The 20,433-nt window shown below is 45.4% G+C and overlaps 1 protein-coding gene across 1 annotated transcript in view; it reads left to right on the top strand.

The window, feature by feature from the left end:
* plxna4 (plexin A4) overlaps nt 1-20,433 on the top strand; it is a 188,572-nt gene that overhangs the window by 100,750 nt on the left and 67,389 nt on the right. The window contains exon 5 of the mRNA XM_076030189.1: nt 13,323-13,451. Within this exon, the coding sequence (XP_075886304.1) occupies nt 13,323-13,451 (129 nt within the window). The remainder of the gene's footprint in view (nt 1-13,322; nt 13,452-20,433) is intronic.

Here is a 20,433-nt window from a genome sequence, read left to right as displayed (position 1 = left end):
GCGCGCGCACACACACACTCAGATTCAGGCACATTTTGCTGTTGCATTTCCATCTGGGGCATTGTTTCTCTCAAGGCTAAGTCAATTTAAGAAAGCAGTGTGTGGAGATGCCGATCCGACACAATTAGGCTTGGGAAACACGACTGTCTGTGCAGCTCAGCTTTTCACGCTTGGAAAATTTAACCTGAGAAAAATCCGACAGAATTGTAAGTAGCTGCAAATGTATTTATCTTTATCTCTGAAGAACTTAACTTGTTTATTTTTTGGTGGATTTTTCCGTGTGTTGTTTTTGCTGCTTATGCACATATAAAATGAGGAGGGGGTGAAAAAGAGTTTGTATGCATGCATCTGTAGTTGTGTCATTTTTCTGTCTTGCAGTTTCCAGCCCGTGTATGTGTTGTTGCCTAAGCATATTTTCCCGTCCCCTGCGTGGTGTGCTCTCAGCTCTGAGTTGGCGTTTTGCACACAGCCAAGAGACCTGCGGGGAAATTTCCCATCAGCCAGCGTAGCACAGAGTGCAGGTTAACCACTAAAGGCTCTGAAATCCACCGTCGCACCGCACCGTGGCTTTCTCCTCTAGTATCCTCTTTATTCCTCCCGTTCTTTCTTCCTCTGTCTTCCTCTTTTCCTCACCCTGTCTTCCACCACTCCCCCCATGCTCTCACCCTCTGTCTCCCCAGATGAATCGGAGCAGAGATGAAAAGCTTTCAGGAATGCTGGCAGACAGGCAGTGCTTTACAGTAATCTAACCTGGGGAAGATGAAAGGCGGCTGGGAAGCTGGGAATAGAGTGAGAGGGTGGAAGGTGAGCAGTGGCGGAGGACAGGGGAGAGTTTTGGGGGAGACAGAAGCAGAAGGGCTAAGCAGGGAGAGGAAGAACAAAAGACTGAGTTGGATGGATGGGTGTTTTTTGGGGAAAACGGGAATATGGAAGATGAGCTATGCAACCAGGGCTGCGTAGCTTGCCAAGAATATACAGTGGGTAAAGACTCCTTGAAGAGAGGCTGGGAAGGCTGAGGACGAGGAAAGGAGCACATGGAAAACTACATCAGCTGGAGTTAAGGAGGGAAATCTTTGGAAAAAGAAGTCATGAATGATCCTGTATTATCATGCATTATACACATTCTTAGATATTTGTCAATGCCAGTAGTGCAGCATCAAAACCACGATTAACCAGATCACCTAACCGATCAGCATGATTAGCCTTCTGTTTACAACCGTCCTGCAAAAACTGAAAAAAGATTGCAATGTGGTTTCAGATGAAAGAAACAACAAATCCCTAAAGCTGTGATAAATTGTCATCATAATGAAGTTTAATGGCTTGTTTACATGTTATCAACGTCTGAGAATCATATGCATGTTTTAACATTTTACTTAGACCACTATCCAAGCTGGAATTGAAATTGTTGTCTCTTTTCTATTTCAAATGGTGCTAATGTGCAAGGCAACAGTCAGGGGGGAAATGAAAGCAAAAAAAAACCAAGGCAGGGATTAAGTGAAAACAAACCATGAAAAATGGGCTTCCACCCATTTGGCATTGTAATTACTGTAAGTCAGTGTCATTTTGGAGAGGTTGACACACGGCGTAATTGTGGCTGTCACACAGGTGACGGCAGCCCTGCACGAAACCTGCCGAGTTTAAATTTCAGATCCTCTTCAGTGGAACAAACTCAATTGCAACACTGCTCACTGAACACTGGAGTAGCATCAAGTGCGCTACTGTTGTCACTTGAAATAGCTTTGGCAGGTGGAAGGGAGGCTGGTGGGGGCTTGCTTCCTTTTGTGTGTGTGTGTGTGTGTGTGTGTGTGTGTGTGTGTGTGTGTGTGTGTGTGTGTGTGTGTGTGTGTGTGTGTGTGTGTTTGTTTGTGTTGTCTGATTCATAATGCAGGTGTTGCAGGCCTGTCGCTGCTGTGACAAATCCCAACTCATGCGCCTTGTATTTTCCGTGCGGAATGAGAGAAGCGCACCACAGCAAAAAAAAAAAAAAAAAAACGCTTCACCACCTAATTGAAATTTTGAGGTATAAGAGGATTTCTGCACAACGTGAGCTGACAGGCTCCATTCACCAAATATCCTCTTAGACTTCGCTCTCCCTCCTCGTCCTCCTCTCTGTGTCTCCCTGGGAAAGAATTAACTTTTATCTGTCTGCAAGTTTCAGCTGCAGCTTACACCCATCTCTATCGGGAAGTTCTGCAGGTGATCTCTTGCTCTCAATCTCCCCTCTTTGCTGCTTTCCACCCTCCTGTCATTCAGGCTTGTGCCCCTCAGACAGGGATACTTGTTTTGGGTTTTTTCCCCCCCCTCTTGTTTCCGCCTTTTACTTCTGGGTTGTCAAACTAAAAAAATAAAGCAAACACAGATAGAAAAGTAGTACCTGTTCATAATTATACAAAGTTAAATGAGAGGTGATATTTAAAAGGACAGACAAGTAAATGTTAAGTGGCAGTTTGAAGGATGACAGGTAATGGCAGCCTGTAATGGCTGTCTTTAAACTGTCATGTCAGAAAGTAAACTGTCTAAAGGCAGCACGTAACCAGCTTTTGACACAATCTGATGAATGTCAGACTGAATATTCATATACCAACAGTGTCTCAGGCTGGCCGCACACCAGACGGCCATCAGCTCTTCACCGATTTTTCAAAAAATGAAGGAAAACCACCGTCTGGAGGGCAGTTTTTCAGCCAATTTCTTCAGCAGCATCCTCCATGACACTAGCAGGCACACCTGCAGTTTGCACTAATGATTCTCAAGCGGCAACACAAGATCTCGCTGACCTGCAAAGAAGATGGTCTCGCTTCCATGAAAGGTCATGTTTGACTTTCACAATTCAAGACCGACAAAGCTATTGTAAAATAATAATATTGTATAAATTAAAACAATCTGTAGTGTAAGAAAGTTAAAAAAAAAAAAAAAAAAAACCACTTTAAACTACACTGTGTTAATATGTCAACGGTTTCCATATCTTCATGCTTATACATGCATACAAGGTAGTTTCAATTCAAGTGAATCTGCACGCGCCTGTTATTTGCCCTCCTGTCTCTTTGATTAGATAACCAAGCATCCTCAAATGATGTGCTCATCCATTTATTTTGGAGGCTGAAGTTTATTTGAGGCGCGCGGCACAGCCTCCATTATTGTACACAAAGCGTTGCCTTTGTGCAACAGCATAATGCCGGGCTGTGAAAATTCAGCGTTTGGTTGATGAAGAAGTGCTAATTTTAGAAGACCCTCCTGTGCAGTGGCTGAAATGAATGGTACCAACCTTGTCGTGTACTGTATGTAATAACAGAGGAGTGTGAATGTGTTTGACACCAACAAAAGAACCAAAATGATGTTGACGAGGTTGACGTTGCAACAACAATGTTAATGTTTATTCATCAGTATTCACCAATATTGATCATTTACTTTTATTGCCAGGTGGATCGTGCATTCTTTTTAGCTTCTCAGATTTTCCTGGAAAATTAATTGAAATCCTCATCAGGAAAATGTAGTTTCCCATCACATGGAGGTTAAAGCCCAGATCCCCAGGATTCCTCGAAAGGCAGTGCTCCTACTATTTTAAGCGCATGTCCTGACAAATCTTAGGTGAATATGAAACAACCCTGTTATGTTCCCTCTAAGAACTACAAAGTCAGGGTTATTGCAAAAAATAAGGTACTAAACAAGCTGAACATCAAAACCAATGTATCCATCAGTTCCTCCGTTATTGCGGCTCGCGGAGCCTCGAGGGGTCCCAGGCGAGTCGCACTCATCGGGCGTTCGCCTTTCCTGTTTTTTCGCTCTTTCTCACCGACGGCTGTCACGACTTTTACACATGCCTCAAGGGTTTGCCGCAGTGCTGCTCGCCGCTGCCTCTGTCCTCCCTGCTTTCTTCTTTTTTCTCCTCGTTTTCTTGTTCTCCGCACATCCCCTTTGTCTCCACGCGATGCAAGCGGTGCAATTTTTCACTTCAGTGGGAAAACAGGTATAATGGAGGCGAGCGCGACGGTCTGTTTAATAAAGGAATAAGGGCAAAGAGGAGAGACGAGAGGGGAAAAAAGGGGGGGGGGGGGGGGGGAGCACCCTCGGGGCTGAAAAGCAAGCGAACGTACACACACAGCCGTGCGCTTAATGCATGCACGCGTGCGCCCGTGCACGGGCAATGAGGAGAGAACACATTCGCAGCAGCTTATCTTTGAGGAATTGGTTGTGAGGAGCTTCTCCATTTAATTAGAAACTTTGGTAGGTACCTCATAAATCACCACAACATAAAACTGAAGGGTAGACAATGAATGCTCCTTGCGTCCACGCAGGTGGAAGCGTGCGCACACACATACACACACACACACACACATGCACATAAATAAGCTGAAGTCAAGGAAAGGTAAAGCCATTGGTAATTCATGAATTCATGAGCATGTGTGATCTTAAGCTACAGCCAGTGATCCATACATTTAATAGCCTTGTGTGTGCGCACGTGCACGCCTGTGCATGTTTACTCAGAAATCTGACATCGTTACACCGTTACCTTCCGTGTAATGTCTTGATCTGTTAGCACTAATTGCATGTAAATAAAAATAAATCACGTTAACACAGCACCAGCAGGGGGGCGGCTGAAAGCCCACTGCGTGCTCGTGCCTGGGTGTGCACCGGACTGTTCACGTGTGCGGCCTGCACCGCGTGCGTGTGAGAGGTTTGAACTTAGGCCTTGTCGTGTGTGTGTGTGTGTGTGTGTGTGTGTCTCCAGAGCTCTGCTGATGGCATCGTGTTGTAACGGGATCCAGGCTGGGGTCTGCTCTCAGACAGCGTCTGGCTCTGAGCTCCCCATCTATAATTCACACACCTGGATAGCCACACACACATTTAGAAGCTCACATTGGAGGGTTTTTTTTGTTGTTTTTTTGCCGCTTTGCCCTTTTCATGTTTGTGTGCACATACATGTCTCTGTGTGTTTGCGCTTATCTCCCAGGAAACCAATCAGACGCTCGAAGTCAATGAACTGCTCTGTGTTTGTCCTGGTAAACAAGCCGAAAATGAGTATTGACCACCAGGAGGAGGACAGACTGATAAGCAGTCGGGGGGGGGTAGATAACCACTGAAACAAAGTACACCTTGAGAAAAACAAAACGACAAAAAGAGTTCTCAAAGTCATCTCATCACCTCGGCCAAAGTTGATCTAAGCCTGTCAGAAGGTCGCTATCAGACCCAGACATCTCCAGGGACCATAACATTTTGGGATGGGTTTGCTGATTGACTTCATAGTGGAAGGGTACGGCCCAATCTAAAAAAGAGCTATTGAGTTTGGCCCCTGGAAGATGAAAGAATGCCACCTCTGTTGCCGTGTTGTGAAACAGGAGCTGATACAGGGATGGACAAAGGTCACATGAGGGGGGCGGCTGGGGTTTGAGAGATGATACCGGCAGAGTTGATCAAAGTCTGTCACCAGACAAAAAGAGGTGAAGGTCTTCGATTCATCATCAAACTTCTTCCGGAGAATTTAAAAAAAAAATGTTTTTGAGTCACTGAACTGAGGTTTCTGACAATTTTCTTTGTAGTCTATCATGCTCTGGGTCACAGATTCCCTAAATTTAAAAAAAAAAAAAAAAAATACCAACAAGAAATCCAACATTTTGGGTTGTCTGTAAAGGCCAGAGGAGTCTCTTGTATTAAACCGATCTCACGGTCACTATTTGAGACTCGAGCCTCAAGTCATGTGAATGTTCCTTCATACTTCTAACAACAGCAACCACCAGCTGCTCCTCTCTGTCATGCAATGGGTGCGACAAGTCCAAATGGAATGGCCTACCTCAGAACCTCTTCCGTGCAATTCTAACATCTTTAGGAATCTATTGCATTGTTTGATTGCTGCTCTCCAAAATGATGGCAAGCGTAAATGTGACTTTTTGCACTTCTCTTTGGATTGAAAAGCCAGAACCTTGGACCTTGGAGTTGGTGCCCTCACTATACAGGCTGACACACCGACTTCACTTAATGGCTCCCACGCCGGCCTCTGGTCGCAACATGTAACGGGGTTGCAAATCGGTCTGAGGCGCTGCCTTGAGTTGCACCGTTAACAGAGACGCAGGTGGTGATGCGCGTCGGGAAATTATACAGTTGACTCTGTAGGGTCCTCCAGGCCCCGGCGAGTAGCTGCAGTGGCAGGAACAGCTGCTTCCATCGCCGCATCTCGACGGGGGCAAGAAAGGAGGAAGAGCAAAAAAAAACAACAAAAAAAACAGGAGTAATTGGTTCGAGAAACGTGCGCATGTGTTTTTCTGCCGGTGCTGAGGTATTTGTCGCCACTAAATGAGGTGTGTCAGGAGACCTCTGCCTGTCACCCTTTAACACCCCGCCGTAAGTGAGACAGCGAGAGAGCAACGGGACGGTGGGGAAGTGCTGAGGGGGAGGCGAGCATGAGGAACAGACGAGTTGTGCAGATGAGAGACGCGCGCTCACATTTCCCCAGTTAAAGGGATGGGATCATGCATAATGCAGGGAAACATGGCAACACTGCAAAATCAACAGACAAAGAAGTGATGCGAGAGCGCGAGGCGGCTCACGGAGGGAGGAGAAGAAGGGACGCATTAAGAGCCGCTCCTTCTCCACCGAGCACTTGCTTTTGTATATTCTGCCAAGTAACTCCCACAAAAAGGCTCCTGACTAATTCTCGGTTTTTAATTGCTTATTAGCTGGTTGGGGTCAGGCTACTTTCCTCAGCAACAGTGTTGTCAAAAGCAGCCCTGTGTGGAGGCGTTTGCGGCTGATTGGAAAAGATGCAACTGGTCTGTTAGTTTGTTTCTGTCACTTTGGCCAGGTTGGTTGTTTTTTGTTATTATTCACCTTTTGGAATTTGTCCCCATGCAGAGTGAGCTTGCGTGCAAAAACAGACAAAAACAATTATAATCACTATATTGTTTCATGAATGCTGGTTTTCTAATTATTATTAGAAGGCATAACAATCTTGCAAATGAATTTCTTTTAAAGGAAAGAACAACTTGCAATAGTAAGAAGTTAATTTCAGTTGAAACGACATGCATATACATTTTTCTAACATAATCTTCTCACCAAAATATGCAGTTGCTGGTGAATTTTTAGAAGTCAATCTGTCACAACCGCTCTCAAGCTCAAAGAAGCTGCCAGCCCTCAGCAGATATTTTTAATCAACCGTACGATTCCCATATTGAGACAAAACGGGAGCAGAGGATGGATGGAGAGCAGCGGCGAAAAGGGGAGAGGAGTGCGAGTTGAAAAATGAGTAACAAAAAGCTGCTGCTGCTGCTGCTGCGAGCCCCCCGCTTGGCCGCAGCGCTCCGAGGCAGCTCCACGGCGAAGGCAATGATAGCGGGGAGACCTGTCACTCACCCTTAGAAAACCCACGGGGGAGACGTAGGGAGGAGAGGAGGAGCGGGTGGCGGGGGAGGGAGGGGAGGGGAGGGGTTAGGAATGATTTAGGAAGCCTCAAGACACTTGTCCCCTTTCACGTCCGAAAACCGTCAGCCCTTTACAATAACATTCTTGTCCTCCTGATTTCCCCCTCCCCCCTCCACCCCTCCTCCCCTCCTCCTGCCTGTCTCGCAGCAGGGGGGATGAGGTTAGATTAGTAGGCCACACAGAGCTGCGGGCTAACGGCTAGCACACCTTTTAATGCCACGGCGGTCACTCAGCCGAAGCCGGGGGTCCCCCGGCGGTGCTGTCTGCTGCCGTCGTGTCACATCCCAGATGTGAGGTGTCGCCGGATGAAGTGGCGGCGGCACAACGGGAGCATAAGTGCGCATAAACTCGGCCGAAAGGGGAAGGGGGAAAAAAAGCGGATATGGCGCTTTTGATTTACAGCAATAAAGATGTGGCGTTGTGACCAGATTACCTCTTTCAACTATGTATCGGAGAGAAAGGAAGCCACTCTGCCAAGTTTTGCTGCTGTTACTTTCCTGTTAACAATCACTTTTCCCCCCGAGCGGACTCACCCGGAGAATTCTATTAATTAAAATCCTGCTGTGTCGCAGATAGGCCTAATCGCAAACAAAAAAAGGGAACAATGAATTTAAGAAGGGAATGAGTTCAGCTGCAGACCCCCCCTCACCCCACCCCCCTCCACCCAGTCATCGGGAGATGTGAGGACAGAAGGAATGTGTAATAAAATTAAATGAACTGGTTGTTCAACCTTCTGTGCAACAGGTGATATGATGGATTCCAAACTCAGCCAACTTGTTGATCAGAAATGTGACGGTGCATCAACACATCATGTGCACTACCCTGAGTCAAATCAATACTGTTTTAAAATCATCAGTATTTCAAAACCCACTGCATATGTTGGTGCTCTGCCACCAGTTGCTCAGCCCTCTGTAATTCTGTCTTTGAATATAAAAAAAAAACCAAAAGTTTCCGCCACTTTCGCTTTTGTTCCTCTCGCACTGATTGAACGCTTGACTCTCTCGAATTGTCCCGAAATAACTCCGGGCGTCGAGCCGACCGTCGTGGCAGCGCTGCCACTTTTTTCGCCCCACGTCCTCGTTAATATCCCCAGATTAATGTCACATCCGCCGCACTCCTCCGCCACTCTCACGCTGGTCCGTTTAGCTTCGAGCTACGCGTCGAGGCGCTAACCGTGGAAGAAGTCGTCTTCTTGGCCGTTGATTGACACTTAACCATGCATCCAGCTTCCTTTTTCAACCATTATCCCCCCCCCCACACTTTCTTTTCTTTCTCTAACCCTGTCTGCCGTGTGGCTGATTGAGCCGGACAGATTTTGGACGAGTAGACGTCGGCCATTGTGCAGCTGTCGCCGTGAATGGGAAGCGTTTTGGCGGCGCGGACGACGATGGGACGTCTCGCTTCTCTCACTTCCTCCTGCCTGTTGGGCCGTTTCCCTTTCCGCCGGGATCTCGTTGCATGTTCCTACCTTGTCTAGCGGCTTAAACAGTCTGCCGAGGTTTGACAAAGAGGGTCGAAACCCGAGCAACGTGTGGCGGCTCAGGTTTGCCGAGTCGATTAGCGCGTGGGTGTACTGTTACCGCTCTCCCAAAATGCATCAGATTGATATCTCGCGCAGCGCCCCCCGGGGGATTCAGGAGGGAAGCTGAGGATGTCTAGTCTCTGTTACGTAAACATTTTGACAGTTTTGTTGGGAGTTGATAAGGTCACGGGAGATAGTGTTTTTACATCCGGGGGTTTATTTATTTAAATCCAACAGCTCAATGAATGTGCACCTCTACATTTGGCCAAATATACCAACTCATTCAAAATGCACATGAAGAAATAATGCCTGCTGTTGTTACGCGCATTGTAGGACGCACCTCTTGAATTATTAAGGTCAACATCAAGGAAGGAGCTTTCGAGTTATAATTCATTTTTTTTATCATGTTGAAATCAGCAATAAAAACTGTAAATCATACAGTGAAGCGTGACAGCTGATTGGCTGCAGGCCGTGGCTATACTCAATAATAATCTTTCTTTTCACTTAGAGCAAAAATAATCCTTCCACCACTGTGAGCGTACGAACGCCGAGTCTGACTGAGAGTTCTCCCACCGCTCGCTTCGACGTTATTGTCCTGTCACGAGTGCCACGGTAATTTAAGTTTCCCAGCATGCCGCATGACTTTGGATGACACTCAGGCACCCAGCCTGCTCGCGCCGCAGTGGTTGCCGGACCCAACTCAGGCCACAGTGACACTATAGTCAGCAGCTTATTCTGGCTTCTCTCAGCGGCATATTGCTCGTGGTGTGCGTCGCAGTGTTGTTGCGTTAGCGCGCGTGCCATCTTTAACAGACTGCAACTCTGTGTGAGAGGCCTGCCTTTTGCCACCCAGAGGAAATGGCCTGTCCCATTCCAAGCCTCAGGACCACACACATGGTCATTGTATTCAACGTTCATTCATATTTGTTAAAATGCCTTTTCCCTTACATGTCATTTGAAGGGTTTCTTGTGAATTTGATACTTTATTAGCTTAATAATGAATAAAGAGTCCATATACAATAATGCTGTTTCATTCTACTAATATATAGTACTTATTAACATCCAGCAACCATGCAATAGGGTTAGTGATGGCACAAAGACAAATCTGCTTTGGCATTTTTACAAATCAAACCGTTATATCCCGCTTCTTTTTCTGTAATGCCATAACAGCATTAAAACTCCCGCGCTACACTTTTCCGGCTGCTTCCAAACAGATTTCATGCCATGTCAGAGGAAGCGCAGTCATTTCCATGTGCTTCCGCAGTGCCCGTACGAGGGAACCGAGAGAGGGCTCTCCCGTTGTTTTCACGCTGGAATGGCTTCCCTCGTCCGTCTCGGTCTCACCTTCTGCTAGCTGTTAGCGCCATGGAGAGCACAGAGATTCATAAGGGGACAGAAATATTCACTGACACTTTCAAAGCAGAAACACCATATGCACACTGGTTTTAGTGTGTTTGTCTGCGCGCTGTAAGACAATTTGACCTATGTTTCTCAAATTTTGAGATTGTCCAATTTGCTGAAGGGATTGAATCGTTGTGAATTGCACTGTTTTAATTCTATGATGTAGTGTAGTTCTGTAGTGATAGTGTAGTAATCATTTGTGCCCACTAGGGGGACACAGTTCATGCAGGGTGTTCTTTTCCCACAGGTTTTCATTTTTTATGCCCCGCTCAAACACACACACACGCACACACACACACACACACACACACACACACACACACACACACACACACACACACACACACACACACACACTGCTGATACACTCAGAGCCATTAAAAGGCATGTCGGCATACGCTTATGTTTTTTGTGACTGCCGCCCCGCACTCTTCATTTCAGTGTGTGTGTGTGCACATGCGTATGCACCAGAGGCGTGTCTCACCTCACCAGCACTCTGAGGCAAAATGAAGACTCTCTGGCAGCGGATGTCTATTGTCTAGTGCTAATGTGATAGCAGAGATTAGCATTGTAATCCATTTAGCATAGAGCAGCTAATCCACTTTATTACTGTTGAAAAGGAATCAGATAATATTGGCTAGCACCGCAGCCGCGTGCCTTAATGATTTTTAGGCTGATGGGTAAAACAAAAAAGGGAAAAGAAAAAAAAAATCACTTTAAGATATATTAGTAATAATTACTCTTCCTGGTGATGAAACCAGAATTAGCTATTTCATAATGAGGCATAATCGTTAGCGCTGAGCATTTAAAGGGATAACTTTATTACAATAACCAGAGATTTATTCTGCTATAACTGTACAGCTTGCAAGCCCTCTGTGACCCTGCTTTATATAAGAATATGATGAAAAAAGAAAGATGCTATGAAGTTCCATATATTTGCCAATTACCGCAGACAAGTACTCGCCCGCTCAGCCTCTGTCCTCCCCTTCCCCTGCAATCCGTGGCTGTGGACACAGCATACACTCCCCAGTGGCTCATTTGTTTTGGGTCAAATGGGGAAATAATATACAGGAGTTTCCCCTTGAAGCCCCTCTGCTCCCAGGAGACAGTGGATCTGTCCTAACACAATAAAACTGTATATTCCACCATTACAAGAGACTATTAGCTCCTAAAGTCTAGTCTCGCTTTCACTGAGTGTGAAGACGGTGAGCGCAGAGATTCTGCATTGATGCTTTTTCTACATACATTGTGCAAATGCTTCGTGCGCCTCAAATTAAGCAGGCAGATTAGATAACCCCACCTGCAGAATCAGGCCGTGGCTCGCGCCAAAACCTCTTTCTTCCCGCCGGCCGCTCTTCTATCCCCTTTCTTCCATTTACCTTCTGTTCTTTTTCTGTGCAACTGACCCTGGAGGGCGCACAATGGTTCCCAGTGAAAGTGTGCGTGCCTTTGATACATAGAAACTCGGAGGTCCTTTGAGATCAAGATCACTTGCGCACGCCGAGCGGCAGACAGCGGCAGACAGGAAGGAATGACTAAGAGACAAAGGGAGCAGGTACGGGGTGAAACCGGGGTGAGCAGTGGCGCCTGCTTAAAGAGACGGCAGCTGGTAAAATTGGACACAAGTTACCTGTGGCGAGAGAGCTAGTTACTGGTTCTTAGAGAAAAGCCTATGGAATGGCCTTGCTGTGTTGGGGGGCAAGATAGAGTCACATTTCACCCTTTCAATCTTGCCCAGCCGTGCTGCCAACCTCCAGTAGAAATAACAGTCAGTCTATATCAATGCATGTGACATGTACTCCATAACTAGTCAGCTTACTGGGGAGACAAAGAGGCGACAAGAGGTTCAATGGAACTGATTCTTGGGTTCATTTAAAACAGCAGACACTTGTTACCCGAGAAGAGACGGTAGTTTTCACAACATGACACAGTGAGTCAGTGCAGCGTGATTAATCATCAAGTGGCTCTACCGTCCTGCTGGACCATCTGCTTCCCGTCCAATTATCTTCCAATCCTGCTCGCGTTTCCTGTGAACCCTTAAGCGCTGAAAAACACAAACAGTGGCTCGCAGTCATCTTGAATTCACCCATACCTGCCTGCCTGCCTGCCTGCCTGCCTGCCTGCCTGCCTGCGAGTCCTCGTGGGTCCCTGCGTTTGCATTGGTGTCCTGGAAGGTGCTTGGGTTGCTGCGTGGAGAAAAGGCATTCCCACTTGTCGGCAGATGTGTCGGCGCAAACCCGGAGTTGTTGCATCACGCCGCAGAGTTCACACGGGGCCAATTCTGCCAACTTTCTGCTGAGTAAACACACCTAGGGGCCCGCAGACTCCGCCTCTCGCCCAGATGTCTAATTACCGTAATGGCTTTTGAATGGCTGTAGCTGCGACGGCGAAAGATGTGCCCTTCGCCGAAACATGATGAAAATCCCTCCGGCAGCATGCTGTAGACGGCCACTTTTTTCCCCTCCTGTAATAATAATTTACATAATTACATTTTTATGATGCCTGAGTTCCTGATTGCGGACAATATTGTCCTGGATGCCGCAAAACAGTTCTATTCCTGCCTTCCTTCAAGCTTTATAAGCAGCTGCCACTTATGCATTGCGTTGCAGTCTCGGGCTTTTAAAAGGTTCCCCAGTTCTGGTGGCTCTACTCTGTGGCGTAAAATGCCAAATGTCACAAAGTGCAACCAGCACACGGCACCCTCAGTTTATTGGTTTTTAAAAAACAAGCTGCAAGTTGGACAGAGAGGAAGTTTGTTTTCATCCCCAGTCAATACAACCACAGCAATAACTTGTGTGCACGAGTGGCTATTATTTTTCCCACAGTAGTTGCTGGATCGATAAATCTGTTTTTAAAACTGTTGAAATTGTCCAAAGCCAATTTTTTTTTTTTGTTCTTATTATTTTTCATCAGTGCACACACTACAACAAAGGTTACCAAGCCCAAACTCAAATTTCTAAAGTGTTCCTGTGTTCTGTGTCTCTCCCAGATCCGCGTGGACGGCTCCTCTCTGGCTCTGCAGTACGAGACGGTGCAGGCGGTGGACAGCGGACCCATCCTCCGAGACATGGCCTTCTCCTCGGACCACCACTACCTCTACGTCATGTCCGAGACCCAGGTCAGACACGCGCAGACATAACACATGGCAGGCTCATCGCCCACTCGAGTCAATGCCATAACCACCGGCATTTATCGCTCTGTTGTGTCACGGGATAGAATAACCTCTGGCGTAGCGCGGAGGATTTTATTACAGGCCGCCGGCTGCCGGAGGGGAAACTATTAGCTCGACTGCTCGATGCCGCCGTCTGCTATAGACACAGAGGCCAGAGCTTGAATGAATATAAGTGTTGAAATATCGGGGAGAGAAAAAAAAACCCACAGCGGTGGTCCACTCCGCTCTGCTCACACGCGTGTTTGTACGTGTGTCCATTGACTGTACAGAGTCACACACACGACCTCTCCTATTACCTCTGATGACATGAAATGTGTTGCGAAAAAAAAGCAGCGCTCTATATAATGGACCTAATAGCGCCACAATAGTCCACGTGCACGCTGAAGTCACAGGAATATCAACCATGTTTTGGTTGTGCAAAAACAAAAATCACATCTTCCACACGGAAAAGCATCGCAGATGAATGGGGCCTAGTTTGCCAGTCGTGTCTCCGTCTCCGCAGGTCAGGTTCTTATAATTCAGTTTGCTGTGTTTGAATGGCAAATTCCTGTTCGGGCCAATGTTGTGTTTCCAAACACTTCACACCCAAACATTTCACATTCATTTTGTATCAAGAATCGCTTGGCTGAAGGACGAGGAAGAAAAGCAGGCTCCTCCTTCAGATACATCCTTTAGTGATCACACGTCATGTGTTTAACTTCCAAACACTTTTACTTCAGAAGCTGTGGAGACTCTAACAGAAGTTATTCAAAGTACTTCAAGGGGGAAACATTCCAAGTACTTCTCAACAGTTAATTTACTGCACGCAACCATAAACACGCAGACTCCTTGCCATTCCATGCAGGCATTTTCGTTTCATCAGGCAGGGCTGAAAAGGCCAGTAATCAAATCAAAGACAGCTCCATCAATCATAAGCAGCCACTGGTGCATCTCCATTTTCCCTTCAGCGTACCCTCATCTATTGTCCGTTATTAATGTGGACATCGTAATACTTGGAATGCTTGGAAGTTTCGATAATGTGCGTGTCCGTCGCGTTCCGCCGGCCTCTTTATCTGCCGCCGCACGCACTCGCAGTGGGCCAGTGATATTTTAAAATGCCTGCAGCTTCCATCAGATTATGGCCTGAGCATAACATAATGCTACTTAACGCAGCAGTGCAATAATGTGGATTCATCAAGTCCCGACAGTGATATGAGAGTCCTCTATTTAAAAAAAAAAATGGTTCTCACTCACTGCCTCTTCAAAGCATTTGTTGTTTCAGACACAAAATAAAGAGACAAAAATGGTTAATTGGAACTTTGCATTGCCATGGTATTGTACTACACACAAAAAAAAAAATCTGTTAGCACCATTGAGACTTTAGTTTTCCTGTCCCTGTTGTTGGGCATGAAATTGGGGCCTCGAGAAGATAATAAAGAATTATAAATGACTTGTTAGTAATGCTTAATATCCATTTCTCGCACTTATGTTCATTTATTTCCCCTACCCCCATTCATGGTGCTATTATTGCCTAACATCAGGTTTCAAATTTTGCACTTCTTAATTTGCTTCCCAATTAACGTGTGCTGGCTAAGCAAAAAATGAGTGAGCAAGTCGGGGTTTTTTTTTGTTGTGCCGCGAACGAGCAACACTCAGCTCGTCGTAATTAGTCTGTTGGCCTTGTGAGAGCATTGACCTCCAGTTAATGTTTTAGTATCAGCATCTGGGAATTACAAAGGCAACACCAATATTCACAGCAATTACCAAGCACAAGTCCACGTGCTAAGACATTGTCTAGAGAAAATGAAAATACCGTATGTTTTATTACAAGAACGTTCACATAATTTGTTTGAGTGGATGATAAAACGGGAGGCAATTCTTTACGCAGGCTGTTAAACACAGGGCTAAAAAATTCTGCTCGTACGAAGATGTAGAATTTTTTTAAAGATAATTAACTTACACAGTATCCAAGACCAGAACAGACCAAAAAAAACAACAAAAGAAATACTTTTATTAACTTGCAATCATGGCAAACTTTTAAAGAAGCGAGTCGCTGGGGGCCACCTGCTGTTTTTCCCGGGGCCTGCGAGCCAGACACAGAGAGAGATTGTGAATAATGGAAGTGAGGCGAAATAGAGAAAGGGGAGGCACATTAGAGGTGAAGAGCGAAGGCAGGAGGAACCACAACAGGAGGCTGAGAACAGTGCTGGTCGATAGAGCTTCCCTCCTGCTGTTCCTTCACACTGGCGAGGTCGTGTCTGCGGGATTTGCCGGAGCAACGTGAGCCAAGGCTGCTCTCGTCGGTCAGCTGGACTCGCTCTAATTTGGAATTAATAAGGCAACTTGGACAGTTTTGTGCAGACGCAGGCCCTTGCCATTTTTTTCTTCTCTTTTTCATTTACAGCGCACTAATGAAAAACCGTGCAGATGTGGCGCTCTATCACAAAATTAATCAGAGAAAGTAAACATGATTAAATTATAATTATTGTTCAGCTGTGTGCAGTGCACTGTGTGCCGAGTGCTCGTGCGCACAGGCGACTGTTGCAAATTAATTTTCATAATAACTTATAATTAAGATTGCGGCCGAGGCTTGCTCATGCTCAGCGGCATGACACAACTTTTGCTGTCTAGCTTTTCATTAAAGGTCCCATATTTTGGAGAGATCACATCACCAGTGTTTCCTAGCAGTAATGCAGTGTGCATTCAGCCTGTCGGTGAACTCACCAGTAGGTCACTTCCAAATGTCCACTCCTGACATGCTTGCTCCACCGGGCCTGTGTGATGTCATAACGTGTAATAATAATAGGTGTTTGTTTCTCTCAAAAATACTCAACTATTACATATTTACTTATTTCAACCCTTGTTCATGTGTATTATTACTCTGCCCTTGGCTCACTAAATCATCTTGCAACCTCCTCTTCGCCTGCACATTTATTCCATGTTCTTCGCTCCTCTCACCCCCCAACCGCTGTCATCCATCCTGCACCACCCCACCCCCCAACCCAGGATCCCTGCATATTTTTATATTTCCAACCAGTCTGGACAGACTGGTTAAACTGTCACCCCCTACTATCTCATTAAAACCAGCAATTCGCAGTCCTCTAATTGGATCTGTCTCTCCTCCGTACGAGCACATACCTATTACACACGCATGCACATGCACCCATTGTGCATGTCATCTTGTTAGTGTGTTAAATAGATGTTCTGCTGTAAAGAGGACAGTCACATTATAGAACGGCCAGTGGTTGAGGTGTTGAGGTTGGTGTCTGAGTGACGGGGGCAGGTCGCTTCCAGTTCTTGGTGTATTCTCCCGCTTACGCTCAGCTACTGGTTCACATCTGTTTAGCATGATGAGGACACCTGTTCCCAGTGAAGGAGGCACCACAACCACCACCATCATCATCATCATCATCATCATCATCATGCCTAATAAAGTCACCTGATTATGGCACATGTATAGACTAAGCATTTATTAGAATGAAGCATAGTGACATGCATAAGTTGGTGCAGTAGACCAGAATCTTTCAACTGATAAATAATAACAATAAAAAATGATTTTAATTAATATATAGCTTTTCAATAACCCAAAGTCGCTTTACAGAATATAACAACAAACACGTTGACATGAAGCATTTTTCACTCTCATCAGACAGCAGCTATTTTACTTTATTTGTGCGCACCTAAGCATGGCTGATTCTGCACATTTTTGCGCATATTGGACTCAAGCAAACACAATTTGGACCAAGCAGTGCAGCTAAATCTGGCTTTAATTGCGGAGCACATGACTCAGCGGCTCATCTCGCTGAGACATTGGTTCCAGGGCATTTTGCATTGTGTCATTTACTCTCACTTCAGATGTTCCCACAGACATGTCGGCTCGCGAAAAAAAAAAGGAAAAACACATGAGCTCATCCTGTTGGGTTCAGACATTCAGTCTGTGGTTTTCGTGCTTATGCACCGAGATTTTGACTTTTAGTTTTTGTCTGTTGCTTGAGAGAGTTTGAGAGTCCTAGACGTGGTGCTAAATCATTCATATTCAGTGTAGCAAATGCAGATTTGTAAGTGTTAATTATTGAAAATGTGTACTACTATACTGGGGTTGAGACTGTTCAAAGTCATGCGCTTTTCTTTTTTTTCTTCTATTTTCAACCCCCTGAGGGAAATCCGACAAGCCAATTTGTGGAAGTACGGTGTCTTTGCATTGGCATCAAAGGAGATACCACGAGCGCCTATAAAGATTCCACCAGCGGGAAACTTCTCACCACATCCCTCACATTGTGGCTTCCTCACCCCTCTAGTGTGAGGCTTGGTGACGGAGATGTTTAGATGTGCACGTTTTTCTGTTATTTTTTTGTCCCAGTTTAGCTGCAGGCAGACGTGGCCTAACAAGGAAAGGGAGCGGAGCTGTTCAATCCTGACACACTTCTGAAAAATGTCAACGAAGTGGGGCAGACAAGTTTGGATCGAACTCTTGACTCGCGCTTAAGTCTCCTTTTGAAGATTTGTTCCATCTCGTCCTTGTTATCTCCAGCAAGTCTCAGCGTCTTTCCAAATGTTGGCTTCCTCCTTTCCTTATTTCACATCCCTCCAGCTCTTCTTACTGTATAATAGAGAGATACTGTTTTTGCCGTCAGTGTCTCTTGACACGACTGCAAAGATTAGAATGTCTGCTTTAGCTGCTGAACGCAGACCTTATTTTTTTTAGAGGTGGAACTTGGCTGTTATGGTGTGTCCAGGGTGTTACATGTGCACTGTAATAATGAGACCCAGTAGAGGGGGAAAAAAAGGGCACTGTGAATATGAATTGAGATTTTTCGACCAAGAAGGTCAAGCCTCATCACCCACCTAAAATGAGCTTAGCATTAATAGTTTGCAATATAACATGGCATCATTAACACTATGTTTTGGCACTTAGGCAAGAGTTGTTTTGGCACTGTGTAGTGAAAAGCAGCTCGTCACGCATTGAAATAAAACTAATTGAAATGTGCTCTGTAGATAGTTTCCTCACTCATCCTCCAAGTTTTCTTTCCCCTTTCCAAACGATGTGGCTGTTCTACAGTGTTAAAAAGTTAGTTTAATCCAGAACACCTACAAGTTCCTCAGAATCAACACTGCAAACAATCTGTGTGTGTGTGTGTTTGTGTGCATGTGTGTTTGTGTGTGTGCGTACAGCAGGCCCACCCTCCTTGGAATGGAAAGATAAGTGGGAATGATTGATAATATCCGACTCGTTTGTCATGCAGTGACAACGCTGACAGCACAATGGATGGCTTTCTCATTTGACCTCCGCAAGCATCGAGCAAAAACAATATTGCACTGGCAGCCAGCGACCCACTCCAGTAACTGAGTCTGTGATATAATATGGTTAGTTGGTGGTTGACAGATTGAGTGGCATGGCGGCTGTGGCCTAGGTGGCGGCTGCGACGCGTCTCACCCGTGTCAATCTATTTCTCCGTTCAGCTGTAGGAGAAAGAGGTGGGACGGAAGCTAATGGTAATGTAAAATGTAAAAAAAAAATGATGCATTAAAGTGTTATTTACATCCGTTGTAATTAAATTTTTTGGGGAGGAAACGACTGTCATAAGCCACAAGTAATATTTGGCACTTATATATATATGTATATATATATATATATATATATATATATATATATATATATATATATATATATATATATATATATTTATATATATGTATATATATATATATATATATGTATATATATATATATATATATATATATATATATATATATATATATATATATTATGAGAGAGGATCGGACTATCGCTTTAATTTCCCTCTTTCTGCTGGCGAGGAGTGTTGGCTGCAGGTGAAATCCCTGTTTAATTACAAGTAGAAAAAGGGGGGGGGGGGGGAGCAGGATAAAAAGAGGAATGGAACGGCAGTTAGAATTAGTTAATAATGAGAGTCCGCAGATTTATTAAATGATCGCCACAGGTTGACTCCGGGGCTGGTGGCGGTGTGTAGAGAGTGGGGGGGGGGGGGGGTGAGACAAAAATAAAAAGGCACGAGAAGGCAAAACAAAGTTGTGCCTAACAACAATCTCCTCACCTCAGTGTGGCGGAAGAGCTTGTCGAGTGGGAAATGCGCCTCCAGTCTCTTTTTTTTTCCTTCTTTCCGTTTGAGAACCACAGGCACAGCAGACACACACACACACACACACACACACACACACACACACACACACACACACACACTTCTGTCTTCCTGTATACGTGCAATTTAATACCATTGTGCTGCTGCGTAAAAATGCATTGATGCAACCCCCCACCCCCACCTACGCATTAACACATCAAATACATCTATCATCTTGGCACTTTTTTTTTTTTTTTTTTCAAAAGCTGGGTTGCATCCAGCGCTATTGTCAAAGGAAAGGAGGAGAGTGCAGGGCATAATGGCTGTCATTTGCTCACCTGAGACAGGAGGGGGAATTATAAATGCCACGCTCCCTGTCCTTTGTATTTATCCCCGCTGACATAATAGTACAGCCATAGTGAAGAGACAGCCAGCCGTAATGGTTCGCCCCTCTGGCAAAAAACCCGCAGGAGGAGGAGGAGGAGGAAGAGGGGGCGAAAAAAGAAAAAGATTGCACCAAATGAATGTGATATCGAGATGGGGGGAGACAAGAGGCGCATTGGCTCGTTTAGCCACCAAATCCATCTTTTTTTGTTCCCCCTTTGGTGATAATAGTGGGGTCTGCTTGAGTGTCTGTGTGTGTGTGTGTTGCACAACGGATTCTCTGGAGATATGATGGGTGTATGATCTTATACCCCTCAGAGCATCAGAGTGACACACACAGGCACGCACGCACACATACACACACCCAAACACCCAAACACAGACAGGCAGACAGAGAGGAGGGAATGAATGATATCAGGATCCACTCTCTGGAACGTAGAGTTCACACTGGCAAACAGTGCTTTCG

The sequence above is a fragment of the Nelusetta ayraudi genome, unplaced genomic scaffold (assembly GCF_046127955.1).
Source record: "Nelusetta ayraudi isolate G7.1 ecotype Tasmania unplaced genomic scaffold, CSIRO-AGI_Nayr_v1 ptg000027l, whole genome shotgun sequence".
Lineage (NCBI taxonomy): Eukaryota > Metazoa > Chordata > Actinopteri > Tetraodontiformes > Monacanthidae > Nelusetta > Nelusetta ayraudi.
The sequence above is the reverse complement of the archived record's forward strand: the minus strand, read 5'-3'. Positions and strand labels throughout refer to the sequence as shown.